The sequence below is a fragment of the Macrobrachium rosenbergii genome, chromosome 21 (assembly GCF_040412425.1).
Source record: "Macrobrachium rosenbergii isolate ZJJX-2024 chromosome 21, ASM4041242v1, whole genome shotgun sequence".
In the NCBI taxonomy this organism is placed as follows: domain Eukaryota; kingdom Metazoa; phylum Arthropoda; class Malacostraca; order Decapoda; family Palaemonidae; genus Macrobrachium; species Macrobrachium rosenbergii.
Window position 1 is genome coordinate 47,879,273 of NC_089761.1, and position 17,500 is coordinate 47,896,772.

The following is a 17,500-nucleotide window of genomic DNA, read 5'->3' on the forward strand; positions in this document are numbered from 1 at the left end:
ATGGTAGAGGTAATAGTGGGTTAGGATTAATTGACTTTTTGGTTTGTTGACTGGTTTACTAACATTATATCAAGGTATGAAATTCACTGAAAACAAAAATAGAAGTCTTATGGCCATTATCCTCAGCACTGTCCTCTCACTCTCATTTTTTTAAGGCTAATCATCTCGGATGTCAAGTGGCTGAGAATAATTTTTCCCAGAGAAGGAGGATGTCTGTATTTAAAAATGAAAAGGAAAAGGGCAAAAAGTAAGCTCTATTGAGTGTGCAGTTATTGCTCTCTGTCATGAAAAGACGTATACATTTTCAATGTCAATTATGGTAGACCCTCTACTTTATAGATCATGAGACTCAAGGACACACACACACACACAAATGAAATCATGGTACAAATAGGACAGGGGCTTTTGGTTTTAGAGCACATCATAATGGAGAGGCCTGATATACTGTAAGAATAATGAAAGATTCACAATAATTGTGTAAGAGTGAAGATTGTGGTTTGCTATTTGATTGTGGAATATGGGGTCATGTATAGCCTAGAAGCTCTAAAGTGTTGATTCCATAGCTACTGGAGGTTATAATTCTATCATGATGGATCTTTAGCCTTTTCTCTTAGTGAAAAGGTCTAAGGTTCTCATTTCAGCTAACTTACCTTTCAGGACTTCCACTATTTCCAGATCCTCTTACGCTACCCCTCTCACCTTTTGTGCTCCTAGTATTCGGTGCCAGGAAGGACCATAAGGTTCTTCCATCAAGATAGTTGCAAAATCTCTCTCTCTCTCTCTCTCTCTCTCTCTCTCTCTCTCTCTCTCTCATTGGGGTTTCAATTAGCTCATGTACATACATGCATACTCAAGTTGGGCTGGTCATTTCCTGGAGGTACTTGAAGCAAATGGAATTTTGTGAATGCAAATATAAGCTCAGATATAATGACATTTACAGATGTATCATGTGCACAGGGTATATAAGTTCCAGTAAACATTTCCTGCTTTCATATATTACGCTCAGGTAATTTTTATAAGAGACATTGGAGTCTTTCCATTAAATTATTTTTCTTTATATGTAGTACAGCGTCTGTCTTATATATCCTTGATAATACAGCATTATGTAAAATTTGCTACACCATAGTTAGATTGTGTATGGTAAATATTCAATTATTTTTGTCCAGTTTATAATTTTTTTTTTGCAGATCTGCACCATTCTTGCATTTTGATTTTATTTGATTAGTCCTTATCCCATATAGGTGTTGCTGCTGCTATGAGTGCACCTCACATGGTACACTTTAGGCATTTATAAAGGGTGTTTGCTGCGTCTCTTCAGCTTGTAGGTGCACCCACTTTTTAGCATTTTAATTTACCTCCATTGCTACTTCCTTTCTTCAATTTTGCTGTCCACCCTCTAACTATTACCTCTCAGTTCAACTGTGAGGTTTTCTCCCAGTTCCACCTTTGGATCTCTGTATTTCATCTCCTTTAATTTTTAGATCTCTGTATTGCTTCCCAACCACTCCAGCTTCCTGTTTTCTCTGTCTTCAGCACTGAATGGCCAGAAGTGCCCTAGTACTTGGCTTAACAGCCTAAGTTGCATGATGATCAACATTTTGTCATTATACTCCAATTTAAAAGGCATTCGATAAAAAATTTCTTTTGTTATATTGGAACTAAAGTCGCTTTTAAATGATTTCATGCTGGTAAAACAAAAAAATATAAAATGGTTCAAAGTTTTCAAGGACCATGCATATTTTTTTTATTTACTATTGACAATTGGAGAGTACAATCAGTGTAGATTTTGCCATTATTGTTATGAAGTAGGGTGTTCAACTAGTATGAAAGTAAATCTGATGTGAGGTTAATGCTGTTTTTCTTGTCATTAATAAAAATTGAATTAGCTTGGATTTTCATGAATAAACCATTACTGTACTCAGTCAAAAAGGGGCCTAGACTTTCGTAGATTTCATTAGTCCAGGATACATTTTGTTCATGGGAGGGCCTTTTGGGAGCTTTGTGATTTGTGAAAGGCTTCTCTACAACCTTAATAGTAATTTAGTTTATTTATTGTGAGAAATATTCATTATCTTTTATTTTATTAGGATGATTGTCATTTACAAAATGAATAATTTTATTGTAAAGACAGCCAGTTTGGGGCAGGGTACTGTATTAATAATGTAAGTACTTTTTGTGGCATTTTTATGTGTATAACACAATTGAAAACTTTTTTTTTTTTACAAAGAAACCCTGCTGCTTGGAACTCCTGTACGTCTGTTGAAACTGACATTGTCAGAGCAAAAAACCTGTAAGCAAAATAAGTAACAGAGCTTTGGTGATTTGCAAATGTATTCTGATTGTAACACTGTGCTTGTTGAGTAAATAAATGACAAAGTTAGTTTTAGAATGAATAGTAGTTTACACTGCTGTAATACTGTCCCAAAGCAGGTACAGTACAGGTATTCACCTTTCCTTCTCTGTTTATATATATGCATAAGTCACCAACCTCCAAGTTTGCAAATCCAGTCATAACTTTTGCACATGGTAAAAGTAGGTAAGCTGTGTTTTTATATATGTAACTTGCCAAGTAATTACATTTCTTACAGTTCCCCTCGCCGGCAGCTCAAAAATTTTGAAATTCACGGTAGCGGTAGTGTCGGTGTAGGTGACTAGTCCCTGCCCACTTTCGGGGTAAGCGAGGAACGACTTCAGCAGAGAGCTCAGTTGTTTTCTGCCAGTTCCAGACTGAAGTTCAGTTGTGAGCAGTCTGCTTAAATTTTGACTTTCGTCACTTTTCCACAGATTCTTCTTTTGGTGAAGTACTGGTAGCCTACGGCTTTGTATTTACATTAGGTTCTCTTAGTGAGACCATTATTTCTCAAATTAGGATTTATTTTCCTCAACTTGACTCGGATTATAGTTACGATTGTTGACTTGAATAGTGAGTATGTCTGACTTTAGTGCTACTAGCCTGCACTATTGTAGCAAAGGCTGCAATACAAGACTTACTAAAGAGAAATATGACTCTCACTCTATGTTTATGGGATGTAGGGGACAAGAGTGTTCAATTGATCAAACCTGTGATGAACGTGCTGAGTGGGATGCTAAAAAATAGAAGGTTTCGGGGTCTCATTTAACAAAATTAGACAGAGATAGAAAACGTAAGGCGGCCGCTAGAGCCAAGAATAATACGGTAGATAGCGCCTTCTCCCGCTGTGTCGCCTGTTCCTAGTCCTTCGACTATTCAACCTGCTCCTTTACTCAGCTCCCTCGCTTCTGATCCCAACCCCCTTGCCAGCCTCGAATTGAAACTCTCGCATAATTTCGATGTTGAAATGGGGTTAATAGTGGATCCAGTGACCCAGTTGGGTACTTATGGACAAAGTGGAAAAAAGTGTTAGTGTTAGTGAAGTGTCAGTGGAGGAGGAAGCTGCTCATCCTGCAGATGCTCCTAGGCAAAGGTCACTGGCGTACTCCCCTACACATAGGAGCAGTCATACAGGAGACCGAAGGGAGGTCAGTGGGGTCTGCCCACGGGCAGTCATCCCCTCAGTTGGACCTGCAACAACTTCCCAGGTCATGACAAAGGATCGCTGTTGGAAAGGCATCCAGTCGGAAGTGAGTAGGCTGTCCTTGAGTTCTGAGGCTTCCAGCCCTGGAAAAAGGCACCAGTGTCAATTTGGTGATGAATCACAGCCACTGAAAAGGGATGCAGCGGATACAGTCTGTTCCCCTCCAGTGCCTTAAAAGAGATTTAGAGAGCCCCTGCAGCAGCCTTTGTGTAGTGTCTGGGATTCCCCAGGACGCTTTTTCTCCAGAACTTCCTATGCGACAACAAAGGCGTTTGTCTGCACCAAGACACTCCTCATCTTCTCCTGAGCACCCAAGAACAGCCGACCTCCCAGTTACACCCAGACACTCTGTAGCACCCAAGTGCCCGTTAGCGCCTGATCCTCTAGTTACGCCCGAGCACTCGTCATCGTACAATCTCCCTTTAGTATCCGAGTGCCCTTCAGTATCCGAGCACCCTTCAGCACCCAAGACTGTAGTACACAGAAGGACTCTGCCTTCCATGGAACGATCCACATATTCTCCAGCGTTTGGCATCAGATACCAAACGCCTGACCGCAGCTAACCCTTGGACACCCGCTGCCGATTCAACGGACCCATTGCTAGCACTGATTCAGCATCATCTGGCTGACATCTTAAGTTTGCTTAAGAGAGAGCCATCTTCTTTGGCCCAGGCCCCTCAGGAGTCGTATCTATCCCATTTCGTCAGAAGAAGAAGCTAAAGAAGGTGATATGGATCACGGCTCCCCTCCGACAGCCTATGCAGCTTTATTGACATACTTGCTACAGAACTTTCCAGGATTCTTCTTACCTGTGGTCCGGACCTCCCCAGCTTCCACCTCTTTTATCAGTGATAAGCCTACTGACTCCTCCAGGCTGCCGCAGATGGTGCTTTCATCTTCTGCTCGTAAGGCTCTCAGTGAGCTGGATAGCTGGCTCTCGGAGAAAAGAGAGGGGTGGAAGTCGTCATTCAGTTATCCTCCCTCTTGTATCCTGCGTTGGCGGTATTCTTCGTACAACACCAGAGAAGCTTTTTCACTGGGAGTGGCTGCCCCCTTCCAGGGAGACTTCTCAGGACTTATAGACATGTCTCGGAGATCAGCCTTCGCCGTCGCTAAGGTGATGTTCTCCCCTACAGAACTCAACCACCTTCTGGAGAACCTTTTTAGAGTTCTTGAAGTGGTAAGTTTCTTGGACTGGTTGGTGGGTGCATTAGCCTGTAAGATTAAGAATATCTCTTCGCTTCCTGAGACATCGTGGCAGATTGGCTGAATGTCCTGTCGTGCACAGATAGGGGCATCAAGGATGGCTCTTGAGAGTTAGCCTCTCTCTACGCGATGGGAGTACTGAAGAAGAGAGAGCTCTGGTGCCTCATTCACCACAAAGAGCGTCACGGCTTCTCAGAAGTCTGTCCTATTATACTCTCTTCTCAATCACCAGCACCTCTTCCCTCAGGCTACAGTCAGCGACATTTCTTCAGAGCTTCAGAAGAAAAGCACACAGGACCTTTTAGCTCGTTCATCTGGACGCGCAAGAGAGTCTTTGTCTACGAGTACCAGGACCGTTTCTGCACTTCTGCCACTTCTCTTTCGGGGTAGCAGGACCAGAACTCAGTCAAGGCCTAGGACGAACCTGGGAGAGGTGGAGCGCAAGGGGAGTACCAGTACCAGACACTCTAGTATGGGCGACAGACGCCATGCTACAAGAGTGGTCACACAAGGATCTCTACACCTTCCCACTATTCTGCATATACAGAAAGTCCTCAACAAGTTCTGCAGCCACACAGACGTCACGATGACTGTAGTGCTCTGTTCTGGCCGCGACAGGAATGGTTTCCGGATCTCCTCAAGCTGCTGACAGACTTCCCAAGGTTGTTACCACAGAGACCAAATCTGCTCACTTCAGGCGGTTCCACCAGGGACTGACCACTCTGACCCTGACAGGGTTCAGACTGTCAGGAAACTCCTCAGACAAAAGCGGTTTTCAAGAGCAACTAAAGAAGGAATTGCAAAGTGTAGACACCGCTCTTCCGACAAGGTCTATCAAACCAAGTGGACAATCTTCAAAGCTTGGTGTAGAAGACATGACACCTCATCTTCTGAGATGTCTGTAGCAAACATTGTTGATTTCCCCCCGTACTTGAGGACATCTGAGGGCCTTTCCTCCTCTACGATCAGGAGATACAGGGCTATGTTGAGCTCGATGTTTCAGCACAGAGGAATGGCTCTCTCAGCCAATTAAGACCTGTCTGACCTCCTAAAATCCTTTGATACCTCCAAATCCAAGGGACAAGAGGCCATCTCTTGGAATTTGGACTTTGTTTTTAAGTGGCTCTCCGGACCTTGCTTCGAGTCTCTTTGTACTGCTTCGCTACGAGATCTTACCAGGCAGACCCTTTTTGTTGTAGCTTTAGCAACCACCAAAAGGGTCAGTGAGGTGCACACTCTTGACAAGAGAGTTGGATTTTCCCAAGGTGATACCGTATGTTTTTTCACCCTGGGCTTTTTAGCTAAAAATGAAGACCCAACCAAACCTTGACCACATTCCTTCACAATTAAAAGGCTGATGGAAATACTGGGCCTAGATGAGGAGGAGACAGTTCTGTGCCCAGTAAGAGCACTGAGGTACTACTTGCACAGAACAGAGAAGATTCAAGGGCTTACAAGTAATATATGGTGCTCAGTTAGAAGTCCATCTTGTGCCCAGTCCCAAAAACAGCTTGTCTTTCTTCTTGAACGATCTGATCTCCGAAGCCCATTCTCTGATTGGAGAGGAGGCTTTATCATCCGTCAGAGCTAAGGCTCATGAGATCAGAGCAGTCTCCACGTCGTTAGCCTTCAACCACGACCTATCCTTATCTTCAGTTCTTCAAGCAACTTACTGGAGGTGCAAGTCTGTCTTTTCAACCCATTATCTTCATGATGTAGAAGCTACTTTTGAAATTTGTAGTACTTTAGGGCTGTTATCCATGGGTGGCATGGTGTTAGGGAGGGAGCATAGGAAGCGTTTCTTCCTTCCTTTTCTCTTTGCCTTGAACTCAGGTGTTGAGTTGTAAGGGGAGCCTGGGCGTGCTGTGTACCTGGAGACCCACCAGTCTTAGTTTTAATGGATGGGTGGTGTTTTTATATTTTAGAGTGTAGGTGATGTTCGTGTTTTTTTATTCTGGTCATTTGGTTTGTCAGTACTGTGTCCAGGGCAGAGGCAACTGGTTACTTGTATGCTTTGTTAGTCATGGGTTCATCCCTTGCTGCAAAGTACCCGCTGATGTTGGTGCGTCTGGTCAACTCTCCACACCCTACATGGTTAAGGAGCGCCGACCAGAGGCAGTATCTACCTGCAGTAGCTCTCTTACCAGGTAAGGAGCGACAAGTATTGTACCAATGCTAATAATTTCTATTCTCTAACTCATTATCATCCATAATGTTTTGGGGTAGAAAAATCCATATCCCAGCAAAATGTTAATTTGGGATTCAGGAATGTAATTACTTGGTAAGTTACATATATAACAATGACATTTTTATGATAAAATAAAGTTTTATATATACTCACCTAGTAATTACAAATCAAAGCCCTCCCTTCTCCCCTCATATGGAAAGAAGGGCAACATAGCTTTTAGGTATTCAAACAGCAATATACAGGTATACTCTTTAATTACAGTACAGTATCAGAGAACTGCTATCAAATCTCTCTGATTTAGGATTTAGCAAATATCCCTACCTATTTGACCATGGAGGTGCATATGTTAAAAGAATTTTTTTCATAAATTGAAAAATTAGATGTACTTCATGAAGATTATGGCCTCAGATACTATAAAGAAAGTGGGGATGAATTTTAAATTTTGTGAATTGTAAGTTGGCTGTTATGGTTTGTAAAGTATTCCTTAAAGTTAGGGAATTTTTATGAACGTATTTAACTCGCTGCGTGATCATGGTTTCTGGCAAGAATCAATTATAACTTACTAGATATTTATGGTGTGTTTCGTTGTTCAAATATTTGTTTCTAAGAGTATGATTGCATGCTGAGAATGCAGCATCTGGTGTACTCAACTGAGCAGTCTTTAAAGGTAATTTTTTGGTAATTCAGACAAATTTTTATTTGTTGACTTTCAACACTATACAGAAGTACTGTTGGCTTGTCTCAGGTGTTATTCATTAGCATAGGATTTACTCTTTCAAATTGTGTCAGCTTTCCAGTTATTTCCAACTGAAGCCTCATACTTGTTGATCTCGTGTATGAATATAAATACAGTAAAACCCTTTTTACTGTTTGTTAAGCATTGATACTCTGTATATTGTTAGAAATGTGCTTGAAACAATATACTGTAATGTATCAAGATACTGTAATGTATCAAGTTTTAATACAGTAGAAAAATGTAGGGAGATAGACTCATCTTCCTCAGCTTAATTCCTAGTTAGAGTCAGTGTTTTTAATGATTCTTTTCTGGTTGTTTCTATTTTGAATGGATCATATTATAGTTGGGTTTAGCAGATGTTTTACACTCAGATATCCTTTTTGACTCTAACCCTTCCTATTTGTCTGTCTGAACTGAGTTGGGGTGGCTTGATGCCCACCACCCCATGAGGGAGCTTATATAATCATATTTATTGCCTTAAAATCTTCAGGTAGTGAATGTCACTGTTTCTCAGATTTGACATCCATAGTATCTCTTAGAAAGTCTTTGTTTCCTTTATCGTAAATCTGTAGAATAGTATTCTATATCTTAGTGCTGAAATTTTCGCATTCTGATGGCTCTTTGGTCTGAATGTGACCCATTTCTGGTCTCACCAGTCCTTCCCATGCCATTCTATTGTGCAACTCCTCAGTCCAGATATCATATAGATTTTCAGTATCAAGTGTTTGTAGACTTTCAGGCGGCTGTCTTTCCATTGCATTAGAGTAAAGAAGCTGTATTGTTCTTTTTAGTGCTATTGCGTTAATCTTCCTTTAGTTTTCTCAATTCATATAAAGTTTTATATGTATTTTATGTAAATAGTTGTTTGCTGATTTATATATATATTTTTTTTTGTCTAGTCCTCCACTTAGAATGGGGATAGGTTCTGGCATCTGTGTAGTAAATAAATTATCTCATTAGTTGGATGTAGTATGGAATATTTGGGAAAGTTTCTGTACCACCACATTGTGCCATCAGTATGCCCCAATGCACTTGTAGTTCTTTTTTTTAAAAACAATGTACAGTACAAAACAGTTTTCTGTAATCATACACTCAATTTTTTAAAATTGTGTAAACTGTGATGAACATGGTTTTGTTAAGTTAGATTATGAAGAACACTGTATTTCATATCCTGTTGCAAAGTAATTTGATTGATAAAGTCTCACATACAGTTGAGCAAGCTCGGTCTTCCATGCATCAATAAGTTCCAATAAATTTGTTTTTCCTTGGGCTGGGTACTGATGGATGGGGGAATCTTTGCAGCATACTCAGATTGTTGGGGAGGGTGTGTGAATAGAAAATCATGTTCAGCTACGGAACCCACCCTGCTTGAGAGGGTTCTCACATTTTAGCCAGGTACAGCAGAGCCCCACACATTATATAATTTCTAGTGATAGAATTTTGAGATTTGAAAATGTTTTTATTGTAAAGCGTACATTTTTTTCTTAATTTTATTGATATTTACTAATTTGGTTAAGAAGTTTTCTAGTGAGTCTTCTGTTGTATTGTTGGAAAAGAGTGTAGTAGTGCATAATGATTTACTGAATGTTGGGTGTATATAGGGCAGAGCTTTTCAAGAATTGTATTTGTGTCCAGTTGTAAATTTGTGAATGTATTATCTATAACATGTTGTTTGTCCTCAACTTGCTTCAGGTATATGGAGCAGATTCTCATGCCCCCTAGGTAAGTACATATATATATATATTTTTTTTTCTTTACTCTTGATGGCCTTGGAATTTTTTCTTATATTTTTGCTTCCATCTCTGCTGTTCCTGCTTTATGACTTTTCTTATGCCAGGCTTGGTCTGTGCATCAGTAACTCATGTTATTGCTTTTCTGGGAACTCATGTTATTGCTTTTCTGGGATGGCAGTCTGCCAACCTTGGATATGGTAAACATGAAGGTTCTTTTTAAAATTCTTGATAAATTGTTGTTGATTTAGAGCATTGCAGTGTATTTTGATTGCAGTAGCCTGTCTGTTGAATTAGATGCATATGGTAAAAGTGCTTGTTTTACTTCCTGCAGTTTATGAACAGACATTATGTGAATGTATTTACTTAGGAACCTAATGACTCCAGTATTTTGAAAATATGCCTTCATGTTTTGGATATGAGTTGATTTGGTATTTGATTAGTACACATAATTGTTTGCTCATCTCTTTTTCTTACCTATGTTTTAGTATTTCATTGAATAAAAGATAGTGCAGTTGAACCGAGGCTTATTGTACTATTCCAGGTTCTTGTGTTAAGAACACTTAAATATGAAATTTTAACCAAAGCCATTTTTTAGTTTTCTTATTACTGTACATGCAAGTAGAATATTACCTTAGCTGAACTCTTTGAATGTCATTTTACTAGAAATAATAGGCAAGTGAATTAGTGGGAAAAATAAAAGGTGTTTTGTTACTTTTTGTCCAGAGCAAGTGGAGCTTTGTGGCAAATAAAAGGCAGGTCATAAAATGATATTTTTAAGGAAAGAAAATAGAGAAACCCAGTTGAGTACTGTCCTAGTGGTAATGCTATCATTATTGCACAGATTGTAGATGCTACTGAATACCAACAGTTTGAAGTATTGTTTGGCAAGATGTTTTAGACTTCAGCTATATGAAAGTTTTACATTGCTTTTTAGTGATTTTGGACCATTCTGTAGTTAGTATTTCACCAAAGTAATTAGAATTCGTGGTTAGCACTTGTACCAAAGAATTATAGATGCATCCTCTCTTTACAAAATGTTTTTATTACTCATATTTTTATGTCTTTATGCATTGGTGTGTGTGCTTGAGAGAGTATTGTCATTTTTGTAATGCTTCGTGTCTTTGATTGCACATTGTTTGATAAGTTTTAGTTGTTTTTAATAATTTTTGAAGTGCATGAATTTTAATTGTATGACCTTGTGGTTTGACAAAAGTTATATATTTAAGTTTTGGATTAAGCATGTACCTTTCTCATTGGTAATGTTCCTGCCTGAGAGGATTACTCTGTTTTTTTCTTTGTGCAAAATATTTATTCGGGAATACAGTTACAGTATTTACTTGAATTTTGTTTTTGTCATATGTGGATCTCCATACTTAATTAGAAACTTTCAAATATAACATTGGTTTGCTCTTTGGTTTAAAAAGTTCTTACATAAGTTGTATAGAACCAGAGATGGTGTATGCATGACTTTTAGACCTTAATTGAACAGGAATGCTTTTATTTAATAGACTTTCCATTTTGAAAGAGACAAAGTTACAGTGGCCTCTGCAGTTTAAGTTTTTCTTGGCTGTAAACTATTTAGTATTCATGTTTTAATGAAAGGGAAAGTTACTTTAATATTTAGTTCTTGTACTTCTGCTTATTTTAAGGACTAGCTGCCTGGGAAAACTGAATGACAACCGATAAACTCTCTCTCTCTCTCTCTCTCTCTCTCTCTCTCTCTCTCTCTCTCTCTCTCTCTCTCTCTCTCTCTCTCTCTCTCTCTCTCTCCTCTGTTAAGATAGTTGCTTCAGTTACATTGCCCAGCATTTTTGACATTTTATATTTAACCCCTTCTCAACCCCCCCCCCCCTTTTATTGGGGCTGAACTTGGACTTGAAGGGCATTGGGAGTGTCACCATTCCTTTCCACAACTTCAAAAACTATGGATTAGACACAGATATCTTTTGTGTTTGGTTATTTTTACATGTCACCCCCTTTCTACCCCCAACCCCCTTGGTGCCAGTGATGTCTTAACCACCACCACAGTATTCTTTTCAAGATAGTAAGTCATATTTATACTGAAGTGAGGTATGATATATTCCTAGAGTTTATTTAATTACTAAGTCTATGGGCAGAACCAGCATGTTTCAAGGAAGCCCTTCCCACCCCCACCCCCTTTGGTGCCCCTTGGTACTAGTGATGTCTTACCCCCACAGTATTCTTTTCAAGATAATAAGTCATATGTATACCAAGTTTGGATGAAATTGCTTAATGCATTTCAGAGTTAGGCTGGATCACATGCTACTGTAATGGGTAATAAATTTCCAAATTAACTGTACTGATAACATCATTTCACATTAATATCTTACAACCCAGGGGCTTGTGTAAGTTGAATCTATAGGTGAGGGGTTATTCATTAGTCATATTGCTTACTGTGTGGTGCATGCTGTATCATACCCACGCTGTCAGCTGAAATGTACATCACTGCTTTGCCATGCCAAGTTATGGAGTTTACTTGAATTTGACTTTGAAAAATATGTTTTGTTCTACATGAAATAATGAAGAAACAGGTGTGATGGTGAATCTTTTATAGAAACTAAACTGTTCACTCTTCTTCAGGGTCAACATGCTAAGCTTACCTCATGCCACCCAAACACTACTCCATATGCTTCAGATGATTGTCAGTTACTTCCTAATGTTAATCTTCATGACCTACAACGTATGGTTATGCATAGCAGTTGTTCTTGGTGCTGGACTTGGTTACTTCCTGTTTGGGTGGCGAAAAGCTACAGTGGTAGATATAACTGAACATTGTCATTAGTGTTTTGAAAATTGAGATTTTTAGAACTGAATTTTATCTTTATAAGTGAAGTGATATTCATCAGTTTTCATACGAGTATGTGCCGTAGTGACAGCTTTGCTGTGGGATGTTAAATTTATCTTAAATTTTCAACATTTCTTCATATATATTTCAGCACTTAACTTTGATTAGTACAGTTTGACAAAACATTCAGTTTTGACAAATTAAGACAAAATTACCAGTAACTTCTGGTCTTTTATAACTTTGTAATTTATACAGCAATTAGAAATTGGCTATTTATCGTGGTATTTGATTAAACTTTACTGTTTTTGAATTTGTGTTTCAAGCCATAATGTGAATTGTTAATTACCACATAAAATTGTAAGTAAATATTTTATAAATAAATGTGTTGAAAGCGATTAGGTTTCTTTTGATAAAGCCAATGTATTAAGCAGAATAATTGGGAAAGTTCACTGTGATATAGTTTAGACATCCATTTTCCCTTATTGAACTATACTGCACAATGTTTTAAATATTAAATAAGAAAAAAATAGGTATGTTTTTACATGGCTACCTTAAAATCAAGAAAAGGCTATCTACTCTATCTTCAGTATTCAAATCTGGTAAGGTAGGCAAAGAAAATCTGATACAGTTCTTTCCTGAATTTAAGTAAAGTATATTTCCTCAGTTATGTTGTTTTATATATTTCTAAACAGTTATGCTTTTTAAATCCTGACAGACAACATATAATTTGTCTTTCTGAATATTTCATTAGAATATCATAGTTTATGATTTTAAATAGTATATTAATTTTGCATTAGAAGGACATTTATGATGCATACTTGCTCAGTTTGTGATCTTGGTGCTTGATTAATGTTATTGAGTTTCTTTTCATGGACTGTACTTATGGAAGAGTTATTTTTAATGTAAGGCAATGTATTGCTTTTGTGAAGAGTTCAAGGATGTTATGAGTCAAAATATTGAGTTTGATAGTAGATTAAGAGAGGTCAAGAAGGATTATAATAATTTGATTCTGTGTGTTGCATAGAGTTGGGCGTCATTTGTATTCTTGGGGAAGGAGCTTAAGTAAACAGAATTCTGAAGATATTTTAGATTTTTGTTAAGGTTGTAAAAAATTATCACCTTGCAGAATTTGAAAAATGAGGAGACCCAGTTTCATTGACTCACATTTTCTCCATATTTATGGGTTTTTGCTGTGTATATTACAAACTTCAGTTTCAAGTGAAGAAAACATATGGCTAGTTTTTTTTTATTATGTACTTACTTTGGTTATGTATACCATTATGAAAGTTGCTTGGTACGGTATCAACCATGACAATTTTGCTGCACTTGGTAGGGTTGATAACATGAAAACACACGGTATACTTGAATTATATTGCAGTCAAGATTTTTTTTATCAGTTAGTAACTACAGTATGGATTTGTTTATTCTAGAAAGTACTCTCATTTGTGTTGAATTCCTAAAAAGATAGTTGTTATTCATAACTATGAGCTATGTTCTGTACATCCATAGTTTTTGAATACACATTTAAAACTGAAATGCTGCAATGCACTGTTTAATCATTAGCATGATTTTATTATTATATTTACACATCATCTTTTGGCTTTTAAGATGTCTGTGGGAAAGTTAATGCCATTCTTTAGAAGTATGCTGGGTTTTCAGGTTAGAGTACATACTGTTTTGTGTTGATGTTGCAGTTAAGAATTGAAAGAAATTATGTAGATTTACAAATTTTTTTTACCCTTATTGTCTCTTATGAAACAGTAGAGATCATATAATGATAAGTTATACAGAAAGCAACCGAGAACATATGTATACCTATATTTAACTTTGGTAGGTAAACTTTCCAATTATAAATTCTGATGATTTTACATGTTTTGCAGGGGATTTATATAACAGCATATCTGTGATTTCAGTGTATATACATTTTATATATAGACTTGTATGTCTGTTCATATATATATATATATATATTCAATATATTTGTTGCCTAACAAATGAGAGACAAAACACGCATCACAACAAAACAGATGGGAAGTATTGAATAAACAACCAGTACAACATATGGTTCAAATGTGTTTTATCGTTGATTCTCTTTGAGATGATGCACAAGATGCTGTGCTTTTCTTAGGATCATTGTCATCTTGTACACAACGTAGAAAATAATGAGGGCATTGATGTTCATTGGTGCCTTTTCACTGGTGCAAGTTCTGGGGATTTTATAAGATGAAATAGTACAGGGTACTGTAGTTTAAAAGGTTGTACTATATCAGAATGGTTACTGAGTGGAGGATTCTTATCAGTTTCCTTTTGCTATTTTATTAATCCCATGTCTTGAATGTATTTTCCATTGGATATTGTTATACATGTATATTTTCATGTTCATCTTATTTTGAATATTTCCATTTTATATGGCCTAATTGGGACCAAGGTTGGTTCTTTAATGTTGTGAAAGAATATTTGATGTAAAGTCTTCATTTTTTTTACCAAAGATTTTTTATGCCTTCCACTTACAAGGAGTTATTGATCAACAAATCCTTTGTTTAAGTTTGTGGGTTGCACATACTGTACTGTAAATAATTTGCACTAAATTTTTATCTCATTGGAAGATTTTTTATGTTTTCATAACTTCCAGTCATACAAATTATGTGTATTTAATGCATGATTAAACCAACATTAAACAAATAAAATTTGCTTTCATTGTGTGGCTGAACCATAATAGTAGCTAAGATTCAATGAGTTACAATTTTTAGAAAAATAAATCATTTATATTTAGAGCCTTTAAAAGACTTTGTTTATGAACCTGCATTTTTTATTATTATACTGTATATTCATCTGTTATTTTAATGAAATCATAAAGTTGTAAAATAGAATCTATCAAAAGTTGTAGTTTTATGTAATAAAGACTGTTAAATAAATTGCATATCATAATGAACCTATCCATGTTTTTTCTCTAGAATGAAGAACAAAATGTGACAATAATTATGATAAACAGCACAGGAAAATGGTGTGTTGAGATGGCTGTTTAGAAAAAAAAGAATTCATATATGTGAAGAACAGAACCTATTGTCTACAGACATGCTATGCATAGTTTAGAGCTTCTGGTTTTCACTAATCAAGAGGATACAGTAAGAAAATGTTGCAAAATTTGCACAGTTTACATAAGAATTGATCCATCAGTGACTCGGCAGTTTAAAAGGTACTGTGGTCGTTTTGGACACTGTATGGTCACATTATTTAGGTATTTACCCTTAAATTATGGAAGAGGTCATAAGCTCGCTCTCTCTCTCTCTCTCTCTCTCTCTCTCTCTCTCTCTCTCTCTCTCTCTCTCTCTCTCTCTCTCTCTTAAGAGCAAGTCAGTTAGCCCAGTCTTGATAGAAGACAGAATTTGACTTGGTGGTTTGGCTCAAATAATGTTTAATAGACATTTGTAGTTCTTATTTGTGTTTGGTCCATCCTCTGTCCACATTTTACCTAATATATTATTTAGAAATTGTAGTTCTGCACAAGTAGTTTGCACAGTATTTATCTGGGAACTAGTTTTAGTATCTTGTTGAAGTATCTTATAAAACAAATACTGTACATTAACGATAGTTGTATGGGGTTGCTGCCTGAGGTGTATGGAGTGTAAATCATGTTACAATGTTATGATATCAGCAACTAGATATGAATCAAACATTTTTTAAAACTTTTCTTTTAACATACAATGAACTTCAGTTTGTTATGAATTAAATAAAAAGAAAGGTATGCAGTTTTTGAAGTTTAAAGATCTGCTTTTGAGTTGTGAGTTGTGGCCCACCACAGACACTTTTACACCAATAGTCTTCCTTTTTCCTTGGTCTGCAGATAAATTTTTATTATTATTATTATTATTATTATTATTATTATTCACAATATGCTCCTAAATGGAACAAGTTTGTGAAACCATTAAATGGAGCAAACTACCATTAAATAGCATACCCATAGGTGAAAAGAGAATAAAACAAAACTGCATAACACAATAATGAAATACAAATCAAAGCAAAATGAATGTTAAATACAAAAAAAAAGGTAATACAATAATTTCTTGATGTAGTATGTTAATCCAGGCAAGTCATAATGAAAAACTCCTGTAAAACAAGCAGAAGAATCATGGTAGAAGCAACCAAAGAAAGAGCAAGAAAATCCTAATTAAAAGAATGATTCCAGAGAACTTTCCATGACCAAAGTAAAGCTGTTGAAATTACCAATGTAAAGTTTTAGTAATACCTGTAATTGAGCTTAAGACCTGTGACTCTTAGCCCCTTGTTGTGGGATGGGGTCGTTGAAGAATAATTGCTTCTTATCTGTTCTTAATCAGTCTTGGGTGGTTTCTCCAGACTAAAGTAGCTGGTGGTTTTTCATCCTCTGGCCTGCTGCAAGTTCCTCCGCTTGTTCTGTTGCGTATAACTCCTTGTTGTCAAGTCAAGCATCTCATTGAATGTGGTTTGGATTACTCATAGAACATTTTGGAGAGTGAGGGAGGAAGACAAGCCTGATTCTTAGTGGCTTGAATGATCAGTGATCAAGTGAGGCAAAAGACTGGGTTAAACCTGGATGTCGGTGTTGAACCCGGTCTTGGTGGACTGAAGGTCAAGTGTATATTTTAGGTGGTTCTTCTTATGCAGTTGTTTATGGAAAACATCAGTCTGCTCCTTCCTTGGTAAGGCCCATCTGGAAGGGGGGAATTCATCACAGTTGAAAAGATAAGCTCTTCTCTTTTCATTGATATTAAATTCATTAGTAGTTATTTATGATAGTTTAACCAGACCACCAAGACAAAAAATCTATGTCTTAGGATGCCAAAGTAGTTATACTGTACTGAACCTTTCGCTTTGTTCAACACCTCTCTCAAGCCAAGTGAAAAGCACAGCATAACTACTTCAGCATCCTGTGAACATGATTTTTGGCTTGGTGGTCTGGTTAAACTATCATAAATAACTACTAATGGATTTAATAGTATTTTATTACAGAAAAGAGGAGAGTTTATTTATTGCAAATACACATGTTAACAGTGTATTGATAATTGGTAATTCAGTGAACAAAGCCATTAGTCAGTGTTCTAGCTCGTGGAGTATTTATGATCACAAAAAACAAATGAAAGGTTTAAAGCCAAAAATATTAAAGAAATCATACACACAAAAGTGGGCTACAAGTTACGGCATCCAGTACATCACCTTGTATTAGGGAGAAGTTTAGTAAAATGTATATTGATGGAATAACTGAGAATAAGATGCAACAACATCCGTCACATGAAGATA

The 17,500-nt window shown here is 37.0% G+C and overlaps 1 protein-coding gene across 6 annotated transcripts in view; it reads left to right on the forward strand.

Moving 5' to 3' along the window:
* Positions 1 to 15,138, forward strand: part of Ctr1A (Copper transporter 1A) — a 118,315-nt gene extending 103,177 nt beyond the window's left edge. For 3 of the 6 annotated variants that reach the window (XM_067123766.1, XM_067123765.1, XM_067123767.1), the window contains exons 5-6: positions 9,377 to 9,406; positions 12,019 to 15,138. In XM_067123766.1, the coding sequence (XP_066979867.1) occupies positions 9,377 to 9,406; positions 12,019 to 12,220 (232 nt within the window). In that variant the 3' untranslated portion in view covers positions 12,221 to 15,138. The remainder of the gene's footprint in view (positions 1 to 9,376; positions 9,407 to 12,018) is intronic. The other 3 variants (XM_067123769.1, XM_067123768.1, XM_067123770.1) reach the window with 1 other exon arrangement.
* The last annotated feature ends 2,362 nt before the right edge of the window (positions 15,139 to 17,500 follow it).